General features: G+C 43.0%; 1 protein-coding gene across 1 annotated transcript in view; it reads right to left on the bottom strand.

The window, feature by feature from the left end:
* Positions 1 to 7,416: 7,416 nt before the first annotated feature.
* Positions 7,417 to 24,043, bottom strand: part of LOC146775842 (zinc finger BED domain-containing protein 5-like) — a 49,605-nt gene continuing 32,978 nt past the window's right edge. Inside the window, exon 2 of the mRNA XM_085637060.1 lies at positions 7,417 to 7,653. Coding sequence (XP_085493186.1) covers positions 7,417 to 7,653 — 237 coding nt within the window. The remainder of the gene's footprint in view (positions 7,654 to 24,043) is intronic.

Genomic DNA, 24,043 nt, shown 5'->3' with positions numbered 1-24,043 from the left:
TCTCACCTCAAGACACTTGGAGTGGCCGCCTGCCAATCCGAAAGCAGAGCTTCACCAACACTCCCACCTATATTGGCCTGCGGGGTTCTGTAACATGATCACCACACTCTGCACTTAATCTGTCAAAGTTGCATCTTTGTTATACCAATAGCTATTATTGCATTTTATTGTGCATTGTTAGCATTAAGAGATCCCTGGCATACTAATGCAAATTTGCAACCTACTGTGGACAATCTTGGCCTGTTTATGGCAATTTCTGGCTGGAATTGAGGTGTATACCTCTGGCGTAGTGCTGGCATAAATGTGCCCATACATAGCATTATGGTAGCTGCCCCTGCCAAAATGTTGGCCATTCTAGACACATTGTGTCCAGCACAATATATTGCCTTTCTCAATAAACAAGTTATAACACTTAAACCCAATTTTAATAACTTATATTTCACAACTGCTCACCAAGCAACAACTTACAACAAAAAACTGCTTATTATTAATCACATAAGTGAAACCTAATACATTTATCAATGCTTGTTGTTATTTGGTGGTGATGTTAAAGGAAAACCAAATTTGTATATCTGAGCAGAGCCTAAGCACAGATCTCATGGTGGACTCTGGCTGCCAACACTTCAATCAGGAAGTGTTGGCAGCCATGTTCGGACCAACATACATGATATAACCCCGTTGAAATGCATTGTAGTGAATTACAGGTTTTGAGGGACACAAAAAGGAGAACGTATAAAGGGTGATAATAGATTTTGTTACAAGACTGGAGGCTCATATTATGCGGTCTTTTCTTGCTTTAATAAAACAGCAGCCAAGCAAGAAACTACGTTTCCCAGGAAAGCACAAACATTAGAACTACTAAATGACATCACAATAGAAACACCCAATAGGACGTTGAGTAATACGATAACCCACTTGACTAAGCAACAAATTCTCTTTTCTTGCTGCTCGCAGTCAAGTACTTTTCAGTTACCGCTTTATTAACTGCGCATTTGTTCAATTGTTGACTTTATTTGTTTTACTTGTTATATCACTGTTTTTCTTTTCCCCCCACACTCTGAGTCAATCGTCAGTCGCGTTTTTTTCCTCTACTGTTACGAGATGCTCCTTATAGTTGTGCTGCATGACTCGAGTCCTTGCACTCCCTTTTGCCTCCCACTCTTAACTATCAATTTCTTTGCAGATCCTGTCGGACTCCTCGACTGATGTGGAGCCTTCCTACAGTGTACCCTGCCCTGGGGTGCAGCCTTTCTCCTCTCCGCCCCTCACCTCTATATTTCACATAGCCTTTTACTTGGCAAATCTTCTTTTTTCCTAGTTCCCACCCTTCCATTCATAACCACACCCCCTTAAACTAAATGTACCTTTCCTTCAGGGATTTTTTTTTTTTAAACCCTTTCCTCACTGTTTTTTCGGCTAATTTTGAATTAAGACATTTATCTTTATTTGAGACAAATTATCTTGTCATTGTTTAGACCCATTATGGTTCCATAATGTCTGAGGAGGAAGAGACTCCACTATTTAAAGATAATTTAAAATCCTTTATAAAGGATTCTGTCCAGGAGGCTGTTTCAGTCTCTATGCTGGACGTCTCAAAAGTTTGGAAGCCTCGGTTTCCAAGATGCTTTCTTCCTCCAACGAAGGCCAGAAAAGGGCAGGAAACTTGCAGTGACCCTTCCTGGGTCTTCTAAAGACGATTCAGTAAAAAGTAGTCCTCCCATCTGAGAGATTTTCATTTGTGGGCCTCCTTCTTCCCCTGTCCATATATCCCATTTAACAGACACTGATGATGATGGTGTGTTGTCTGCCACACATAATTTGGATGGATCTGCGGATCCTACTTATTATGGGACTCTGGAGAAAAGGCAAAAAATGTCTCCTCATAACGGTGGCAAGTCTCACCCAGTGTCTCAAGAACTAGGGGACCACCAGGGGAACCCATGTTTAATCCCACTTTTATTCACCACCCCAATTCTACTGAATGATTTCTTGCAGACCATGTAGTGGAATATGTTTCCTTTTATTTATGCAATACTTTTGATAAAACCACTAGAAACAAATTAAAGTCTGAATGGCCCAACATTTCCTCCCCAATAATATCACAGCTACCCCTGTCATTGACTCTAATATGTTGATGTTCTTCACAAAATTTGGTAAAGACCTTAAGAATGGAGTAGACCGAGCCCGGTAGAACTGTCAGGGCATGATTTTGGATTTGTTACATCCTCTCACTAGAATATTGGATTTGGTGGAAGAAGACCAAATTGAATGCACTCTAATCGATCCTTAGACTCTTTCCAGTTAGGCCCAACAGGCTTTCAGTATCCTGGGTAAAGCAAATGCTTAAGTTTTGTAGGAAAAAAGAAAGAGCCTTTTGTTAAAAATGGACCCTAAACTTGGGTCTCTTGCTTCAAAAGAAGAAGGTCTCTTAGCTAAAGGGTTACTTTTTGGAGACACTCATTAAAGAGTTAGGGAAATATGTTTCTACCTTTTCTGCAATGGACAAAGCTGAGCGTTCCCTTAAAAATATATTCTCTTGGGTTTTTGCTAGGGCCGGCAAAGGTAGGAGTCGCTTTGCTGGCCGCTATTCCAGCAGGGGTCAATACCCCAACTGAGGTTCTTTCAACCAGGAATTTCAACTTGAGGTCTACTCCGGATACAAGCCTCAATTCAATCCCTGCCGCTCCTTTTCAGATCCAGGGGATAGAAAGGGAGAGCAATACTCTGGTAAGAGTTTTCAGTTCGGGCGTTCTTCCAGTTGGAGGCAGATTGGCTTTCTTTCTAAATTCATGGTTTTCTCTGAACACAGATCCCTGGATAATTCAGTCAGTGCAAGACTATTTCATAGAGCTTTACCAACCTCCAATAAAATCTCAATTTCCTCATACTCTTTTTTTTATTTATTTATTTATTTATTTATTTTTTCTCGCAATAAAAATCCTCTCATCCACAGCCAGATTCAATCTCTTCTTTCCAAACAAGTTAAAGAACCAATCCATTTCAATCTCTCAGGTTTTCTCAGCGCCATTTTTCTGGTTAAAAAAAAAGAACAAGAAATTTCGTCTTGTTTTAAATCTCAAAATCTTCAACAATTTTGTAGTATATAATCATTTCAAAATGGAGACTATTCTCCATCTCGGAGATATCCTGCTACAAAACGGTTGGTCGGTCAGACTAGCCCTTCAGGATGCTTAGCTTACTGTTCCAATTCATCCCTCTCTTAGAAAATATCTCCAGTTTCAATGGGGGTATTGCTTTTGTCGCTACAAAGCTCTTCCCTTCGGTCTGTCTTCAGCTCCTTGGTGTTTCACCAAGATCCTCAAACCGGTTGTGGCCTTTCTCAGAGCACAAGGAGTTCGACTCATTGTTTACTTCGTTTTTCTCATTATGTCCCAAGACCAGAATAATCTTCTTTCTCTTTGGCATCTTTGCCAGGATCATCTTTTTTGTTTAGGGTTTTTTTTTTTTCCTTTTTTGTCATCACTTTGCCAACTCTCTTTTTCTAGATACAATTCTAGTCCCTTAGAGACCCTCTGGGATGAAACGTGGAAAGGGAGGAAGAATAATCCCTGCAAGATACCATGGCCGACAGCATGTTTGCCTTAATCATTTGACCCACTTGCCTTCTCTCTGCACTCCACCAATGGAGCCCAGATCTCGTCTTTACTTCTTGGATAGCAGGCCATATCCGACTCACTAGTGCACAGCTTTCCAAACTTTTCATGTTGGTGACACACTTTTTAGACATGCATCATTTTGCGACACGGTAACACAGTGTAGCGAGCAAGCTATCCGGAACCACCTAAGAGGGGTTCGGGGGGGGGGGGGGGGGGGTGAATCTGTTCTAACAAAGACAGTGACTGACAAAACTGGGTGTAAGGTTAGGTTTGTGCCTGAAACAAGAATATAATCATGCACACATTGACACATGCCCCAGTGATTTACGGCACAAAAAGGGCGGGTGCACTCACTGCCAACCCTTTCAACCATGCACAAAGTCCGCCAGTTGCCTTGCTGAATATGAGTTATACAAAAATCCGTTCAGGAAGGGGGAATTGTGAGTGGTAAAACAATCATGCAACTTATCAGCCGGTCTCTGCGCATTGAACTCAGTGGGACCGCTCTCCGCAGCGCGCCAAAAGCCAACAGAAAATAAGACGAGTCATATGTTTTTCCATTCAGCACTTTGAGGTAAAATCTTATGTTGAACTGTACAAGGCATTGTAACATGGTAAAATTTGGGGTGCTACATTTTGAGAACCAAAAATGGTCATTTGCTCTGAAATTGCTTAAATAGGTTTATAAAAAGTGTTCTGCCATAAATCAAGGGACGATAAACTGTGAAGATATGGAAACCATCAACTGTGATTTCATGAACTGAGACAATTGTGAAGGCATGGAACCCCATCAAGTGTAATTTGGTGAATTACAGGACAAAGCCAATTATGAAGACAGACACAATGAACTGTCATGTCATTAATTTTGGGACCGAGACAACTGTGAAGATGTGGAACCCATCAACCGTGAGGTCACAGAACATCACCAAGTGTCATTTTTACAAACTTCTGCACACTATAATAAACCATGCCTACTTTGGCATCACAGACGCCCACCAAGTGTAACAATCAAAGAACACAACAACAATCAAACAGTCATTTATTTTCGGGACACTTTCAATTTGACCTTTTACATGTAACATTTGGTAGAGCACATCTGTGGTAGAGTATGTCAGCAAAAAGCTGCGTTTATTTTTGTTTTCCATCACAGAAACCCACATCAGCGGCGACATTGTTAACGGTGAAGTTGTCGATTCGTACACTTCACTTAATCTTTCACAAAATACTCTCACTTTGCAGTCAGAGAACTAAAAGTAAACACCAATTTCCAAACAAGCAGCAATTGTGGGAAGACAGTCTGACATTTGATGTGCACCAGAGAGTGCACCAGGCTGCAGATGAGGTAAGAGTGCACCAGGCTGCAGATAAGGAGAGAGTGCACCAGGCTGCAGACAAAGAGAGAGTGCGCAAGGCTGCAGATAAGTAGAGAGTGCACCAAGCTGCACTGGCTGCAGCTAAGCAGACCGTGTGCAAGAGCTGGCCGCAGATAAGGACGGAGTACACAAGGGAACACCACAGAAGGAGGAAGTGCAGTATGACTGGGGGCAGATAAGGAGAGCGCACAGTGATTAACTACAGTAAACTAACATATATGCACGGGGTGCACCAGAACTAACTGCAGATAAAAAGAGGGCACCAGGACTGGCTGCAGCTAAAAAGACGGTGTACAAGGGATGACCGCAAATAAAGACATATGTATATATCTGTCCTTATCTGCTGCCAGCCCTTGTACACTGTCTTTTTAGCTGCACTTATATATATTTCTGCAGCTAAAAGGAGTGTACAAGGGCTGACAGCCGATGAAGACAGAGCGCACCAGAAGCAAACGTCTGTACCAGGACTGGTTGAAACTTAAATGACAGTGTACAAGGGCTGACTGCAGCAGAAAGAGTGCACTACAGGTGGGGACAGATAAGAGCACCTGCCGGGGACCGAGAAGGACAGAGTTTGAGGAGCAGCTGCAGAGGGTGCTTCAGTCTGCCTGTCTCCAAAGAGAGTACGAAGCAGACCATTGGCAGCGCCAATGCTGGTTCAGAACAGCAGTGTGCACACAGCACGCAGCTGCAGCCACGTTTCCGGGACGGATGTAAATAAACCAAGAGTAAGTTTAAATAATCACCAGGGCAGTCTGAGGCGTAAGGACTGGATGCAGCTGGTGCTCGGAATCACAGGAGGCCATCTGGGGCACCACAGGGCGCGGGGGTGAGCGTGTCCTGTTAGAGGGGATAGGGTGGTCTGTGTCAACAGTCACACACCTGAGATGAGTAAAAGATGGGTTGTGTTTATTAACTCGCACCTGAGAGGAGCAGAGCGGGAGCTGAGTCACTGTAATATCCTCACACCTCAGAGCAGCAAAGGCGGGGCTACATTTTATGTTCACACCCAAGAGGAACACAACAGATCACATACGAGACGAGCACAGGCTAAGCCGACTGTGTTCAGTATGTCGCGTCTGAGAAGCGCATGCCAGACTCACTGTGAACGAGAGGGGAGGAATGGCTCAGCGAGTTAGACACTGTTCACTATCGCAAGCGGTGATCTACAGAGGCCTTCGATGCTTCCGAGGTTCTTATAAGCACAAGCTGCATTCCTCCTACGGACCTGTCCTCAAGGAGCTGCATTATCCGTACAGGTGCCCAAAGAGCGGTGCAGCCACTACAGTTCTCACAGGCGCCCTGTCCCCACCAGGCACTCGAGGAGATGAATCACTCTTACAGAGAGCTTTAAGTGGGCTGCGCCTGCCGGTGCTCAGCTAAAAGTCTCTCTCTCCTTTCTACACGTACGTCTGGCGTACGAACTGCGCAGTACCGGCGTCATCCCGCGACACACCCACCATTTGCAGGCGACACAGTACTGTGTCGCGACACAGAGTTTGGAAAGCTCTGCACTAGTGTATATAATACTCTTAAGGCATTCCGCAAAGGAAGGGGGGTTTTCAGATTTCCATAACCTACAAATTTCACACCTTGCAAATAGGATTACATAAACTTGGAACTAACCATGTTGCTCCGTACTTCTTCCTCTATGTTTAGTCCGAAAAATATGAGGCAGAGGTCTACCTTAATCTGTTTCCCAAATATTTCTCCAATAAAATCGCACACCGAAGTCCAATAAGATGTAGTTTTTGGGCATTGCATAAACAAGTGTAAGTCATCTGCTGCTGCGTACGTACATTTCGGACAATTTTAAGTATTACCCGTAACCTTGGACAACTTCGCTGGAGACCAACAGACCCTGTAGGTGGTAAACAGATGGTTGCGTTTAACATACCGTATCAGTCATACCACAATTATTTCAAATCTTTGTCCCTAAACTCCTTTCCCCATAGATTTAAAATTTCAATTTAGATCTTCTCGTCTGTCTCCAAAAAGGCTCCATACCAAAAAGAGATTTCCTTTTTCCACTGATCAGTTCTCATCACCTGCTCACATTTGATTCCCCCCTCCTCTTGTGCTCAATCTTGTGTTGCCCACCAGGAACATAATTGATAGTACTTAAACCTCATTAATTATCCCTTTGTACATTCACTTAGTACTTCCCAGCTCACTAAATAAGAACCTATTTTAAGATCTGCCTAATACCTTAGACCTCCCGATTTTAGAGGCTGACTAAGTTGATCTCTCAGGAATTCCGGGGTACCCAGGGATTCCCAAATCGGAGCCCATGATAATAAATATTGGACGCCCAAGCATTTCCTCACATACATCCAGCTTCTTAAAGCAGACCTCAGAGTCTTCAGCCTCACCTTTATTTTTTTAAACTTTGGGTCTCCATATTTAAAAAGAAATTGTTGCTGGCCTTAAGAGACATCTGCTAACATGGCCTCAAAAAGTAAACCCACTGATGTCTTATCCGTCTTATTTGCCAGCATGCGGACATTCTTCAAATGGAAAGCATAACAATAGGGAAGCAGGTCCGGTAACGCCAATCCTCCTGCCTCTAGCCTCCTTCTTAATTTTTTCCAGGCTATCCTAGGGCCGTTTGATGCCCAAATAAAGCTCCCTATTTTCTCCTGCAGTTTAGCTATGTCCTCTTTCTGAAAAATTAAAGGAACAGAATTAAAAAGAAAAGTAATTTTCGGGAGGATAATCATTTTTATAAGGTTTATCCGACCATAGATGTTTATGGGTAGGTTCGCCCATTTCAACAACCTACTCACTATCTCCTGACTGACTTTCTTCCAGTTTATTTTAATATTATCTTCCAATTACTGAGTGATCAGTACCCCAAGATATCGTATTTGTGTTTTTACCCTCGACTCTTTGAACTCTGATTCCATTCCATTATCTCGGTTTTTCTTGTGTTCACTTTATACCCCGAGCTTAAGCCACAATTCTCCGCCTTCCTCATCAGATTAGGAATAGCATTTTGCGGATTACTGGTAAAAAGAATCAAGTCATCTGCATATAGAGCCAATTTAACTTCTAACCCAAAAGATTTGAAAGGGAGAAGGGTGGCATCTGCCCTGATCACATTAGCTAATGGTTCTATATACAAATTAAAAAGAAGCAGGGACGGGGGACAACCCTGCCTTGTTCCTCTTAAAATGCTTAACCAATTTGACAATTCTCCATTTACCAGTACCTTAGCCTTAGGACAATAGTAAAGATTTTGCACGGCCTTCACTACATTCTGCGGGAACACAAAGCTGTTTAATGCCTCCCACAGATATACCCAGTACACCTGGTCAAAGGCCTTAGCTACATCTAATGCTACTATGGTTAAAGGTAAGTTCTGTGCTTCCGCCATATCCACTACCCCTATCAACTGAAATGTAAGTTTGTTTAACTGCCTCGCTGGTATGAAGCCTCTTTGATCGGGATGAATGACCCCTTTTATAACCTTAGCTACACGTGAAGCTATAATCCCAGAAAAGATCTTGTAGTCCGTATTTAAAAGGAATATTGGTCTGTAGGAATCCACTTTCTGAGGATCCTTGTTCGGTTTTAAAATTAATGTAACCGTAGCCTCAGACCAAGACGGTTTGTGACCAATACGCTGAAGTCAGCTCTACTCCCAGTCCAACAGTTGGAATTACTGGGTTTTCTGATAGATACTTCTTACTCTAGCCTTCAACTTCCTCAGCACAAGGTCATTCTCCTACATAAGGGGATCCGTTATTCCTTAACCGTGTCTCACTTCTCACTCAGGTCTCTAACCTAACTGGGAGGCATTCTGGCTTCTTCAGTCACAGTGATTTTTCCAGGCCTCCTACATTATCAGGTTCTACAAAAATGTAAAATACATCTTCACAAAGCACTCACTTATTCAGACTCAGTTTCGTTAGACCAGAATCCAGAGAAGAACTCCTTTGGTGGCTGGCACATTTAGATGCCTGGAGTGGGATACCAATGTTTTCTGGTGCCACGTTTCTCATCTTAAAATCCTATGCAAGTTGGACAGGTTGCAGTGCTGCAGATCAGAGCTTATAAATTCTCCCTACTTCCACGGACAGAGTAATTTCACAGTCATACGCACATACACTCATCATACGCTAGGGCCCATCACACCAACATTCATTCTATTACTCTATCCACACTGAATATACGAGAGAACTCCAAAATCAATCTGCATCTAATTTGAGGTCAATGCAACCAAATTGATTTGTCTCGAGTCATGATTTTAAACAGTTTAAACATATTTGAGATCTCAATAAAATGACAAAGAAATAACCACCCGACACTGAAATTCAAACAAGAAATTACTTTATCTAAATTAGTTCAAATGAAAAGTTATTCAATTGCAAAATCATTATTCTCATAATTACCTATTCTAGCTAAATGTCGTATTTTAGGTCAGGACAGGTCTCTCAGTAAAGAATCAAAGTCTCTCGAGTCGCCGTCCTCTCAATCAGCATCGATCCTCTTGAGCATAAGTTCAGGAAGAAGTGGCCTCAGACCCTCTCTAGTCTAACAATATTTATACCAAAATTTGCATACTAAAGTTACAAACAAACTCAAAACGTCCGTTGAGCAGGGCGAGCAGGAAAGGATGTTGGCTCGCAACATTTAGAAAAATCTCCGCTCTCGAATATCTCAAAAATAAAAACACGGAAAAAGGAAGCACAAACTAAATTCGCAACATCCATGGATGCTCTTCTCCGGAATTATAGTGAAGCCACCGCAAGTTTATCAAAAATGTTCATTTGTGACAAATGTTCTCCTCCAAGGATATCTGGCGACGAGCCCAGAGCTGCTGTCCTTTCATAACTTTTAGCTCAGACAGAGGCCGAGGTCATTCAACCATATTCAGCGAGGCCTCTCTTCATATTTCATCTACTCAAATGCAGGCTGTAGATGTCGGCCATTTCTCAACAGGCCAAAATGGACAACTTAATTAAAAAGAAACACAAAACAACGTTACTACATCGTATTAATTATACAGTGTTAATTCCCACTAATGCCCTTATGTGTATGTAATTATCTAGCCATTTGCGACATAAAGAAGCATTAAAGCATATTATTTTAAAGCGTAAACACATAACAAATAGCACGTTAGCCACACTTATTTAATTAATTTGCTCACCAACTTAGTCCACTTATTAATTAAGCCATGCAATTGCATTCCCACGTGTAATTCTTTCATAAGTAAGGTTGATTAATTAGAACACTCGACAAAAGTTAATACTTAATAATTAATTCTTAGTAATTTTAATTATGACATATAAAAACATAAACTGAAGTTTGAGTTTAAATAGAAAACCCTGCTCCAGCAATCCCCCCTTTGGTGATATATCATCACCACAAAAATCCAACCCAAAAAATGTAGTCCCCTTTTCTTAGGAGAAATTCAAATGTCTTTTTGCATTTACATCAAACACCAGTTTCTCTTTCATCATCTCTTTTCGTTTCTAAGTACATGCTCTCTCTAAATTCTTCTAATTCTATTTCTTGTGGGTCTCTTTTTGACCTCTTTTGTCTCTTTTCAGTATTTTCTTTTACTATTTTCTTTTTACTCCTCCTATTTCTACAACATAAACACCCTAATCTAAGGATCAATAAAGCAACAATCACACATGTCAATGGAAATAATATCTTACCAAAAATGGTACTACCTATCTTAGCAATAAAATTCTTAACAGCAATCATCTTATTAGCCATTTTAGTCCAGATACTTTCAGCTTCCAGTGGTACTAATTCTTCATGCAAATCAGTAATATTTTTGATATAGACCTTCAGATCTTTGCTTTCATCAGGAATGTAAGTGCAACAATGTTGAACTTTCAGCATTCCACAGACTCCACCCTCCTTTGCCAATCGAATATCAAGGGCAAGTCGATTTTGCATAGACATAGCGCGTAAGGCAACCATCTCTGTATTTACCAACAGAAACCCTCCAGCGGTGCTTGTCGATAAACGATCCACCACTGTTGACAGCTTCCGAATTCCATATGCATTTAATGAAATTCCCACTGCTGGAATCAAAGCGCCAAAAATATCTCCTACAATTTCTGTCCAAGTTTCTCTTTTAAAGCGTGTTAGTAGATTAATTTGTTCTGCATCTTCTATTCTATCCATATGAAAAATCTTTGGAAAGACCAGGCCAACATAACATGTGCCATACCAATGGTCAGGCAACCTGTAATAAGCCTTATTCCCACAAATATAATACACTCCCGGAAAAAATGGATCTTCTCCTCCTTTGAATCCCCATCCTGTTGCAATAAAGTATGTATCATGGCACTCGCTAGTCCCAACAAAATAGTTATCATATTGGGATTTCCTTCTGGTAATGCATAGTTTACCCTTCTGTGGTGCATCTAAAGCCAAAGTTGGACTGCCCCATTTTTCAACTCTTTTCCCATCTCAATGTCCCACACTGTCTCACTCATTTTATATCCTCCTGCCTTTTCATGCATGCTCATTCTCCTTTTCTCCACCATGTCTGGGAAAGCTTTTTCCTCTGCCTTCAAACTACAAGTTAAATTATTTCTAAAAATATAATCTAATGTTAATTCTTCTGTTTCAATAAAAATCTCACTAAAAATGTTAGCTTCTTTAGCAGGATTCAGTTTTTTATTCATAGGTAATTGCCCAAAAATGTTATCCTTATTAGACATCTCATAATCTATTTTCCCTAACAGATAAAAAATACTACTCAACACACTACATGAAATCCCATACGTAGCTGGAAGATGATGATAAGTAACTCCCTCTGAAACGGATGCAGGTAATTGCATACAGACGTAGCAATCCCTTACTTCCATTGTCTTCACGTATTCATACAACAATTTAGAAAATACATTGCTAGAAAAATCATTAATTGACCTATCCTTATGTATGTATATATTACTAATTCTAGTTGGCACTACTTTTTGTGAACTCCTCTCTATGTTAGTCATATTCTCAGTATGTATTCCAAAAGTGTCTATTGTAACTCTAAAAGTAACTAATAAAGCAAGTACACTCCATAGTAGCATTAATAATCCTGTACAGCAGCAGCACATTCTACACCATCTTTTCAAGAAGGTACATCTATTTTGATTATTTTCTGTGTTAGCCATCTTATTACTTTGGCAGTGTCTTTTGACTCAGCCTCTACTACTCCACTACCGAATCTCTAGAACACTAGATCGCTAAAATCTGTTAATTTTTAGAACTCTTCTTCTTCACTCTTCTCCAAGTGTGACTCCTTTAGTTCACTCAATTTGGATTTTCATCACTTTTCACTTCTTCTTCAGCAACATCAAATTGTATCAGATCCTGAATATCCTGAGCATCTGTCTCTTCTCCAATGTCAGTCAAGATAACTTTCAGGATTCCAACAGTTTTCTCCTCCTCAACCACTCTCCGTAAGGTCCCCTCTGGATTTCCTTGACTCTCTGTCTCTTCTTCTTCTTCAGACAGTGCCACATACGTCCATTCCGGTGACCTATACTTCTGGTTGGGTTTTCTGATTCTCTTGATCTCCTCTGGTTCTTTTGGTTCTTCTTCTTTCACTTGATTTTGACTTGACACCTCGTTCACCTGCTCAGCTTTCGATGAATTCACTCGTGTCAGCCGATATCTCAGCCTCTTTATCTTGTTAGGCCAAAGATCTCCTTTTACACTTCTTTTCTGTTTCACTTCTCTATTGTTTCTTTCTCCGATCCAAGTTCTCTTTCTCAGAACTCGACCCTCTGGTATCTCATTCTCACTCTCATCCGATTCTGTCTCATTTGCCTCTTGTTCATCAACAATCCTCTCTTTTCCCACAGTCTTCTTCTCCACCGATTGAGATTTCCCTGCTACTGTCCCTCCTCGGGTCTCTGACACGCAATCTTCTTGCTGTCTACTTGTCCCTTCACCTAGCTTATCAGGAATGTTCCCTACACCTTCTCGGGGGTCTTCCGCAATCTGTCCCTCTCTATCTTCTTCTGACCCTGCTTCTTCAGAAGTAATCTCAGATGGATTCTCAATCTCTTCATTTGACTCAAGTGTGGTCTCTGTGGAATCTCTCTTTTCCTTTCTTTCTTTCTCTTTATCTTTTTTACTGTTCATTGGAACTTCAGGCACTTTCCCAGAATCTGAACTCTCTTCCGAGGTTCTCAATGTTCCTCTTGAAGCCTCTCCTGGTAAGAAAAAAGAATCACCTGACTCTCTTTCTGACTCTCTTTCCCCCCTTTCAGGATTCTTTTTTCTTCTCACTGTTTCAGTGTCTGCATCATCACTGGAATCTGACTCTTCAAAGTACTCTTTCCCAGTCCCATCCTTTGGATTCAGAACTCTCAGAGTATGACTCGCATGAATCCAGTTCTTCACTCCAGCACACTTCACAGCAGTCGTTGTAGTCAGAATGACTTGTCTTGGCCTTCCCTACCTTGGAACCAAGCAATTTCTTCTTCTGTGCACTTTTATTCTTACCCAATCACCTGGGCTCAGATCATGGGCTTGCTTCTTTTCAAGTGTAGTGGCATCTTCTCCAACCTGGTGAAACACAGAATGAACTGCGTCAGCCAGGCCCTTACAGTAATCCAAAATCATGTCATCAGTTACAGTCATCAACTTGTTGACAGGCACGAATGCATGTCTCATTGCACGTCCCATTAATATTTCATGTGGACTCAACCCCGTAGTTCTGTCTGGAGTAGATCTAATAGTCATTAGCACTAGAGGCAAGAAATCAGGCCATTTCATTCCAGTAGCTAAGCACATCTTGCCAATTCTGTTTTTTATTGTGCCGTTCATCTGCTCAACAATGCCAGAAGCCTCTGGCCTGTATGCACAATGTAGCTTCTGCTGTATGCTCAATGCTTCACAAATTAAACTCATGAGTTCATTGTAGAAGTGTCCTCCTCTATCTGACTCAATTGTCACTGGGAACCCGTACCTAGGAATCAACTCTCTTAACAGCAACTTGGCCACTGTTATTCCATCATTTCTCCTAGTTGGATAGGCTTCCACCCACCTTGAGAACAAACAGACTACCACTAGAACATACCTCAATCTATTCACTTGGGGCATTTCAATGAAATCTATTTGCATTCTGGTAAAAGGACCTCCTTCTCTGCCTATTGTTCCTAGGCTCACTACTGTTTTCTTTCCAGTATTGAGTTGCTGACAAATCAAACATCTTTGACAGATGCTCTCTGCAATCAGCCTGAACTTCGCATTGTACCAGGTCTGTTTAAAGGACCTGATCATAGCATCCCTCCCCAGGTGTCCCTGGCCATGATACATTCTTGCCATTGTTGACAACATAGAATTTGGCATGACTGGTCTTCCATCTCTATAGATCCAAACATGATCTTTTTCTCTTGGTGCACAACCTGCTTTAATCCAATCTCTCATTTCCTCATCTCCTGCTTCATCCTGTAACTGCCTCACCTCATCCCATGTTTCCAATACATTAGTAAACATCACAGAACAAAAAGACACCTCCTTCTCCTTTCCCCTGTTAATCGAATGATTGTTCTTTGCACAATACTGTGCTATGTCATTTGCAAATCGATTACCAAGAGTAACAAAATCATTTCCCTGTCCATGAGCAGCACATTTTACAACCGCTAGTTCTTTAGGCAGCTGTATCGCCTCAAGCAATTTCCCAATCACTTCTGCATTCTTAATAGGAGTTCCACTCGAGGTCAGGAAACCCCTCTGTAGCCAAAGCTGGCCAAAATCGTGAACAACTCCAAATCCGTATTGACTATCAGTCATTACAGTCACTCTCACATTTCTTCCAATCTTGCAAGCTTTCGTCAGTGCCACCAATTCCGCAACCTGAGCAGATTTAACTCCTTTCAAAGGTGAAGCTTCCATTACTTCTGAAACTTTACACACCGCATATGCTGCATTCAGCACACCATCTTCTGTTCTCAGACATGATCCATCCACAAACAACACATGATCACTTTCAAGTAGTGGCAGATCTCTTATGTCTGGTCTCGGTTTTGTACAGTAATCAAGCGCATCCAAGCAATCATGATCAACATCATCTCTCACACTCACATTTTCAGCATCTGGCAAAAGTGTCGCTGGATTCACATTCACACATCTCTCAAGAGTCACATTTGATGCTCCCAGAATGATTTTCTCATATTTAGTCAGCCGACTATGTGACATATATTTAGTTCTGCTTCTTGTCAAAAGAATTGCCACATCATGAGGTACGAATACCCGTACAGGATATCTCATTATTATACCCTCACTCTGTTCCAAGCTTCTGCATGTAGCAGCTACTGCTTTCAGGCAACCTGGTAAACTCACAGCTACTGGGTCAAGTGTTGAAGAGAAGTACGCAACTGGCCTCCTCAGACGTCCATGTTTCTGGATTAGCACTGAAAGTGCACATCCATTCCTCTCACTACAGTACAGTTCAAACTCCTTCTCATAGTCTGGCATTCCTAGAGCAGGAGCTTCACATAATCTGCTCTTTAATTCTTCGAATGCTGCCATTTGTTCTGCATTCAATTCCAATGGGTCTTTTACTTCACTTTTGGTCAATTTAGTCAGTGGCTTTGCTATCAGCGAAAAATTACTTATCCACTGACGACAATAACCCACCATTCCCAGAAACATTCTTACTTCTCTCTGGGTCATTGGGGCTCTCATTCCTCTGATAATTTTGATCATGTCAATTGTCACTTTTCTCAGACCTTTTTCAATATTGTGTCCAAGATGATGTACATCTTTCTTGCAAAATTGCAACTTGGCTGGAGATACCTTTAACCCTCCATCAGCCAGATGATTCAGTAAAGCTATGGTATCCACTTCACAAGCTTCACGTGTCTTTGATGCCACAAGTAGGTCATCGATATACTGTACTAGAACTGAGCTTTCAGGCATAGTCAGACTCTCCAAAGATTTCTTCAGCAACTGATTGAATATTGAATATTGAAGGACTCTCTGTATACCCCTGTGGGATTCGGCACCATGCCAAAATACGCTGTCCAAACCGAAATGCAAAAATCGGCTGGCTGTCATGATGCAATGGAATTGAAAAGAAAGCATGGCACAAATCAATTACTGTGTACCATTCAGCATCATGAGGAATCTGATACAAAATCACTGATGGATTTGGCACAATGGGACAGCATGATACCACAATTTTGGTAACTTTTCTCAAATCTTGTACAATCCTGAACTTCCCATTAGGTTTCTTCAGCCCCATTATTGGTGAATTACATGGGCTACTCAGTAACTCTCTCAAAACACCTTGCTGAATCATATTTATCAATTATAGGTGTTATTCCTTCAATTATCTCTGGTGTCAATCTGTATTGTGGGATATTAGGGTAAGTGATTCCCTCTTTCACTGTAATCTTTACTGGATCTACATTATTCATCAATCCCACATATTCTCCAGTAAAATCCCAGACTACTGCTTTTACTGTGTTTCTCAACTCTTGAGGCAAATCATCTGGATTAAATACAGCAGATGTTCCAACAATCTCACATTCTCTATTATCTAGAGTCATCCTATATAAGACATCCTCATCTGGTGTCTCAAAGGCTATTCCATCCGGAGTACAAAAAATTGTGCAATTCATTTTACACAATAAGTCCCTACCTAGCAAGTTCACTGGACTAGTGTCGCACACCACAAACCTGTGCATATCTGAAAATGTCCCTATCCTTACCCTTACTGGTTCAGTAAGACGAGTCTTAATCTGTGTATTAGACACACCAACCACTTGGATTGCTTCGTCCGAAAGAGGAAGATTTCTTATATCTGCTGACCTGACAGTTGATCTTGTCGCTCCTGTGTCTACCAAAAAAGTAACACTTTCCCCATTTATTTTCCCATCTACAAATGGTCCTGCGTGGTCTATTTCTAGAGTTGCTCCAAGTATGCACTCTTCCTCCTCTCTTCGGCACCGTCAGTAGTCCCCTTCAGACTCACTCCCCTCATTCTTTAGCCAGTATTGTTGTACCTGATTAGTACGTCTCGGTTTGTTTACCTGTTCATCATTGTAGAATCCTGAGTCCTTATCGTATTTCTGAGATCCTCTGTTCTGTGGCAAGGGCGGTTTTGGCTCTTGATTCTGCTGCTTGACAACCTTCTGCTGTTGCTGCTGATGATTACACCCGTCGTTCTGCACCTGTTGATTCAAGGATTTATTCTCATTACTCACTAATGGTGGATTCGTACACTCGGATCTCCAGTGCCCTAATTTTCCGCAGTTGTGGCACGGAAATTTTTTCTTCGCCTCTTCTATGTTCCCCTTTCCTTTTCCTGTACCATATCTGGGCCTATTTCCTGGATTATTTGCTTGTTCAACCAGCTGTGCTTCTTGTCTTTCTGCAGCCTTCACCTGTGCCCACATTGCTTTTTCCTTCAGCTTTCTTTGTTTCGCCTCAATTTCATCACTGAAGTACTTTGCATGTCTCAAGATCTCATCAATCTTCTTACTCTGCCAATCAACTGTGTGCTCACAAATCATTTCACTGATTTCAGGTCTCAAGCCATATACAAATCTGTATACAAAATGACTCAAGTCATTTCCCTACCTGAATTTCCTTTGCCACGCCATCGGAGGAGGAGGTGTTTCTTGCTGGTGTGCGGCGAGGTCCTGCCAGGTAGCTCCGTATTCATCGCTGCTGAGGGCTCGTTGCCTACAACTCCCACCAGCCCCTGCGGCAGACCCGGAAGCCGCCCGACCTCCATCCGCGCCTGGAGGCGCTTAAAGATCACCAGAGTCGCTGTCAGAGCGGGCGAGTCATTTCCCTACCTGAATTTCCTTTGCCACGCCATCGGAGGAGGAGGTGTTTCTTGCTGGTGTGCGGCGAGGTCCTGCCAGGTAGCTCCGTATTCATCGCTGCTGAGGGCTCGTTGCCTACAACTCCCACCAGCCCCTGCGGCAGACCCGGAAGCCGCCCGACCTCCATCCGCGCCTGGAGGCGCTTAAAGATCACCTGAGCCACCGCATCGCGGGTCCGCGCGCGGGTCGGCGCCGGGAGAAGCCCGGGACAAGGGCGGGACCGTCTGTGGCCGTCCGGGGCCGACCAGGCTGGGCAGGGCTCTCCCCTTGACACTAAGCGCTAGAAGTAAGTCGTTGCAGTCACAGTTCCTGGGTCATTGACAATTGTGTAAACACTGACTGTTGTTACATACTGATCTGTGTGGTTCTGTGTGAAATGGCTGGAAAGGGGAAGCGTCCCATGGTCCCCTCTACAGTAGCAGGGACTATGGACCAATTCATTACTCGAGCCGTCTCGGTCTTGGAACACGAAATAGCCATCACTGAAAGACGCCTTTCGATAGATCCCTCACTCGTCAGGCGTTCAACATTGGGCCCGCTAGCTCTTGTAAAATCACCAAGTATTCTTAGAGAGCAGCTGCGGGAGGAGGCACCACTACTCTCAACGTCTGATTCATCTCAGCGCTTGTCACCTCCATCTGGGAGGTTGATAGATCTCGCAGTCATGGCGGACGTAGTGTCAGAAGAGGAAGTTGCATTTACACCTGTGCCTAACGCCCCCCGCCCCCCGCCCCCAGACTAGAGCAGGGGCCAGATCTATTACATCCGTTAGACCAGTTATACAGAAAAGGAAAAGGGGAGGGGTTATGGATGGTGGTAGGCCGGCAAAAATACCCAAAGCACCTAAAAACACGGTACCTCTTGATACATCAAGCACTAGTGTCCGCCCTTCCATGATTGACACTAGTATACACGCTCCCCCTCCATCTGATACTAGCAACATAGTCCCCCAGTTAGAACGTATCGTTCGATCCTTAATTACCCCATCATTGGAAAGGATCGAAATGGTTGTAACAAAAGTAGACAAATTGGAACAATCTATTCTGGATAACTTTTGCTCGCTAAAGAATGTTGTTAAGTTGTGCACCAGGGATATATCTAAAACTAACTGCCCCCAGGGAGCAAATTCTATTCTTGCTGTTCCATCCTCATCTGGCACACCTCCCGCCCCTGTTCCAACTACTACAGGTATCGGTTTAGGCATAGACTTATCCATGCCAACTTCAAATACTCAACAACCATCACGGCGGGTGGGAATGCTACAAAATAGCCAGCCTCTGAGGCGGGAGGGTCGGCTAAGTAAAGTACCCCTGGGCACTAACATCACAAACCTAGGTAGCCCGAGCACGACTGCTGACATATTTCCCCCAGGTAACGCTTCCAGGCCACCCCCGACCCAATTACACCTACCACGAGAATCCTTTCCCTATGTTGTGGTATTAACGGGCGTTCCCGAACTCCCTACTAACAAAAATGAATCTTTTGAGCAACTAAAAAATAAAGTAAGTCATTGGCTCAATATCCATAGACCAATCCCGAACGAACTGAATGGTCGGATTCTTTTCGCTAGAAGGGTACAATGGATAGGTTCTCAACCTAAAAATATCCAGGGAGATTGTATTATCGTCAATTTCAAAGATTCACGCCTCTCTAGGTTTATTACTGAACACACACCTTACGGACCTAGTTCTGGAATAGAGGTCCATGACCTAAACTATTTTTACACTCCAGGTATTTCCCACTGACAATTCCATAGTATGAAAACTCCCTTACCTTCTATGACACCGGGGGCAAACGATAGTACACCCATAGACGCCCAGGTAGTCACTTCCCTGGCCCTGTCAGGATCACATCCAATACCCAGGGCCCTATTGTCGCCTCCACTTAGGCTGGGAGAGAGGGCAAATGTACTTAGCCGGTTCACTGAGCACCATGTCACACGGCCTGGTAATAATTCTGGCTCTCTTTTGTCTTGGAACCTGGCTGGTATTAAGACTAAATTTGACATACCTGAATGGGTCAGCTTCGTTAACAACTATGATGTCTGCCTATTTCAGGAAACCTGGTCCTTTGAGGCTCGGTTCATGCCGGGATATCTGAATTTTTATGTCCCAGCAACTAAAGGCCCGAAAGGCCGCCCATCTGGTGGACTAATTATATGGGCTCGCCAGGATTTATTCTCACGCGTTGTTGTGATTGACACTGGGTCCCTGGATATCCAATTAGTGAGACTAACTTTCGATCCCAAGAGCACTCTGGACATATATAACATCTATCTTCGGGGAACGAAAGGGAAAAAGTCAAGCGAGTTGGACATTCTAACCACACTCATAGAATCTAAATCGTGTAATAGGGATTTGATCGTAGCTGGGGACTTCAATGTTACTTTCGAACCCCTCCTAGATTCGGACTCCGAATGGGTCTTTGACCCCGACGAGGACCGACACTGGGGCATCCCAGTGCTTTCGCTACCTCCCATCAAAAGGTGGTCTACGGTAGCAGTTCAGGTTAACGCACTTTGCCTTGAAAGCGGCCTTCGGGCATTGAACGGAAGAACAAAAGGAGACAAGCTGGGAGCATCCACCTTTGATAATGGCCGTTCAGCTAGTAGGATTGACTACGTCCTTTGTTGTTTGAGGCTGTGGTGCCATCCTATAGATATGGTGGTGGAGCCAAGACTAGAGAGTGACCATAACCCCATTTCTGTTTCTCACAGCTGGTGGGGCAAACCCTGCTCACTGATCAAGGAACTAACTCTGGCTCCCTCAGTGTGTGTGCCAACAAATGACATGCGGAGGCTAAAATGGACCTCAGTAAAGTCTAATGACTCATTAATAGCTCGCATTAATATCAATCTCTCCGTAATTAATGCGAACCTTGAGGATATTTTGAAAAGTAAAGACCAAAATGCGCAAGCAATTAGAATACACGAGTCATTTTTCGAGGGTTTACGTGCCTTCTTCTTCAAGCAAATAAGAAAGGGTACCAAGCCACCGTTCAAGCAACCAAGGTGGTATGACAAACAATGTAAAAGTGCAAGATGCACTTTGGCTCAAGCCCTCTCCAGTGGGAGTACACCACTCATTCAATCAGCTAGATCTGCTTATAAGAAAAGCCTCGCCCAAGCAAAAAGAAAATGGGATGAATTGTTCTGGCTGGACCTGAAGGAGGCTTGCTACGCCCGGGACACTAGATTGTTCTGGAATGTGCTAAAGTGGGGCAGAGGAGGCTTACCCGAAAACCCCTCAAATCACGTCACACAAGAAGATTGGTTGGGCTATTTCAAACCCCAATATGCTCGTGACCATCATTATACAACCTCGGGCTCAATTCCATATGTCTTTTATTCGCCCGGGCCCTTTAGCCCCAAGAACGTTTTAGCCGCCCTGTCTTGCGTAGCCGCAGGGCGGGCCCCTGGCTTGGATGGTGTACCTTCCGATCTTTTCCTTGATAACAAAGCTCCCTGGAGCAAGTACATTACCCTTATTGCGAATGCTGTGGCTGAAGGCGCCCCAGTACCTAAATCCTGGGGGGGTGCTATTATAATCCTAATATACAAAAAGGGTGATAAAAGCCTCCCAGGGAATTACAGGCCCATCAGCCTAATTGACACAATTCAAAAAGTCATTGGGAGGATGGTACTGAATGAGGTACTTATTTGGATCGAAGCAAACAAGATCCTTTCTAGTCTCCAAGCGGGCTTTCGCAAATCCACCAGCACCGTGGACCAGGTGTTCCGCTTTAAGCAATTGCTCTGGAAGGTTGTTGAACTAGGCAAAGGCAGTCTCTACGTCACTTTTGTGGACTTAAGAGCTGCCTTTGACCTTGTCCCCCGAGAGCAGCTCTGGAGGGTTCTAGAAAAGCTCGGTCTACCCCTGGAACTCCTGACCCTAATCAGAAGACTGCATGAGCCTAATTTTGCAAAAATACAATGGGGTGGTCCGGGGGAAACAACCCCCGAGTTTCCCGTTGAGCGGGGTGTGCGTCAAGGATGCGCCATGGCCCCAACACTTTTTTCTTTGTACATTAACGGAGTAGTTGATTATATGCTCTAGGCTAACACCGATGCTCCAAAATTGGCAGGTGCCCCATACCAATACTAATGTTTGCCGACGACACTCTTATAGTGTCTAAAACCCCGAGCGGCATGCAAAGGGCTCTGTCAATTTTTGAAAATTTTTGCAAAGATCACGGCTTGGAGGTCAACGTGTCAAAGACCAAGCTTATGACTTTCAACCCACACACAAGTTACAGAGCCGGTAAGGTTATAATGAACGGCTAAATTCTGGAGGAGGTAACAAACTTCACATATCTGGGCATTCAAGTGTCCCATAATAATCGGTGGAACAGACATTTTGAACTGTCCACGTTGAAACTCACCCAGATTACGGGAACGCTGGTTAAAGAGTATAAAAAATCCCTCACCAAACCTGTTAAACCAGTGTTACAAGTTTATGAGGCAAAGGCCCTAAACTCAGTCCTGTACGGGGCAGAGCTCTGGGGTTTTGACACATTAACATCCCTCACAGCCGTTGAAAACAAATTTTTTCGTTCTATTATAGGCTTACCACAAAGTACGCCAATGGTCCCATTGCGTTATGATCTAGGTAGAAAGGCCATCAAAGATTTGGCCAATCTCGCCCGGTCTTATACTGGAGGAGACTATGGACCACACCGGAGCTCCGATCTTACGCAATGGGTATCATGGACGTAATTCAGGTCGACAAGTTTCATAAAATTAAGTGGCTAAGGAACTTCCGAGAATCCCTAAAAGCTTTGGGGTTGGAAGGCCTATGGAACGACCCAGTTGTCGCTGAGTTTCCTGCCAAAAAGCTATTGAAAACATCTTATTGGGAACAGGTAAATCGCAGGGTGTGGGGTGCTTCCACTTCCCCCACGATGACCAGCCGTGTTTTAGAGGCAAAGGTCACACCCCTTCTAGAACCTTTTTGGGATTTGATTACATCACCAAATGATAGGAAACTCTATTTTCAACTTAGAGCAGGCTCCCTCCCACTTAGGGCTCTAACGTGTGGGTGGTTTGGTGGAAGCACACGTACCTGCCCTGTTTGTGGTGCCAAAGAAGAAACCATTGGCCATTTCTTGTTCGTCTGCCCTGCATACGCTACTCCCAGACGTCATTGGCTCTCTCCTCTATGCAAACTACTGGGCACAAGGAGTTCTGTTGTAGCTATCAGAATCCTACATACAAGCACCTTACCAGTTCACCTTACCAGTTCATTCAATAGGCCTAGCCAAATACCTGGGGTGGGCATGGTCTCTTAGACTAAAAGCCCTTCGCTGCACTGAGAAGGCATTTAGGTAGGCCCCTAAATTCCCCCATCATTTGTTTGTCATCCCCGTTCTAATTATTGTTTTTACCATTGATGTGTATGGTTCATCATCTCGTCTGCTTTAATGTTTAATACTTCTTTTATCTACAATTTTTATCTATTTATTGGAAAGATTTTATGTAATTTAGTGATTGACATTTTATAACTGTGTTTTTGTTTGTGTCTTGTATGAATTATTTTTTTTAATTCGAATAAAGACTATGATGATGATGATGACTCAAATCTTTATCACCCAGATGTTCATCTCCACTGAACTGTTTAAAAGCCAGTATCAACCTTTCATAAAAAGCATAAACTGATTCTTTTGCTTCCTGATGTGTTCGATCTATCTTAACCCAATCTGTCTCTTTAGGGGGTTCCTTATTCTTCAGGAACACAATAACCTGCTCGTATTTTCTCATAACCTCTGGGTCTGGCGCTCCTGTTTTCTGATCTCTCGGGTATTCCTTAGCAGGCCAATCCACAACTATTTTACACTCTGCCCACAAGTCTGCTGGAACAATTATATCAAACAGACTATTCAGGTCAATCCACAGCACTTTTGACAATTTCACAAACCTATCTACCTGCCTATACCACTCAACGGGCTTTTCTCTCAGTCGTGGGAAATCATTCGTAAATGACAAAATATCCTGTCTAGTCCATGGGACATGTACATATCCTCCTCCAGGAATCTCCCTCATAGAATAAGCATCCACTGTTTTTTCCTTTTCTCTCATGGGAAATGCTGAGTAAGTTCTGTCCACCGAATCTTCTCTTTTCTTGTACCACCTATCCTTCCATTTTTCCACATCACCCCATTTTCGCAATAAGGAAATCATTTCCTTAATCTGCCCTGTTCTGCCAACACCATTTAGATTCTCAATATCCTTGTCAGAAAAATCCACTCGGTA

This window comes from Triturus cristatus, chromosome 12, assembly GCF_964204655.1.
Source record: "Triturus cristatus chromosome 12, aTriCri1.1, whole genome shotgun sequence".
Classification (NCBI taxonomy): Eukaryota; Metazoa; Chordata; class Amphibia; order Caudata; family Salamandridae; genus Triturus; species Triturus cristatus.
This window is presented reverse-complemented; position numbering and strand designations above follow the sequence as displayed.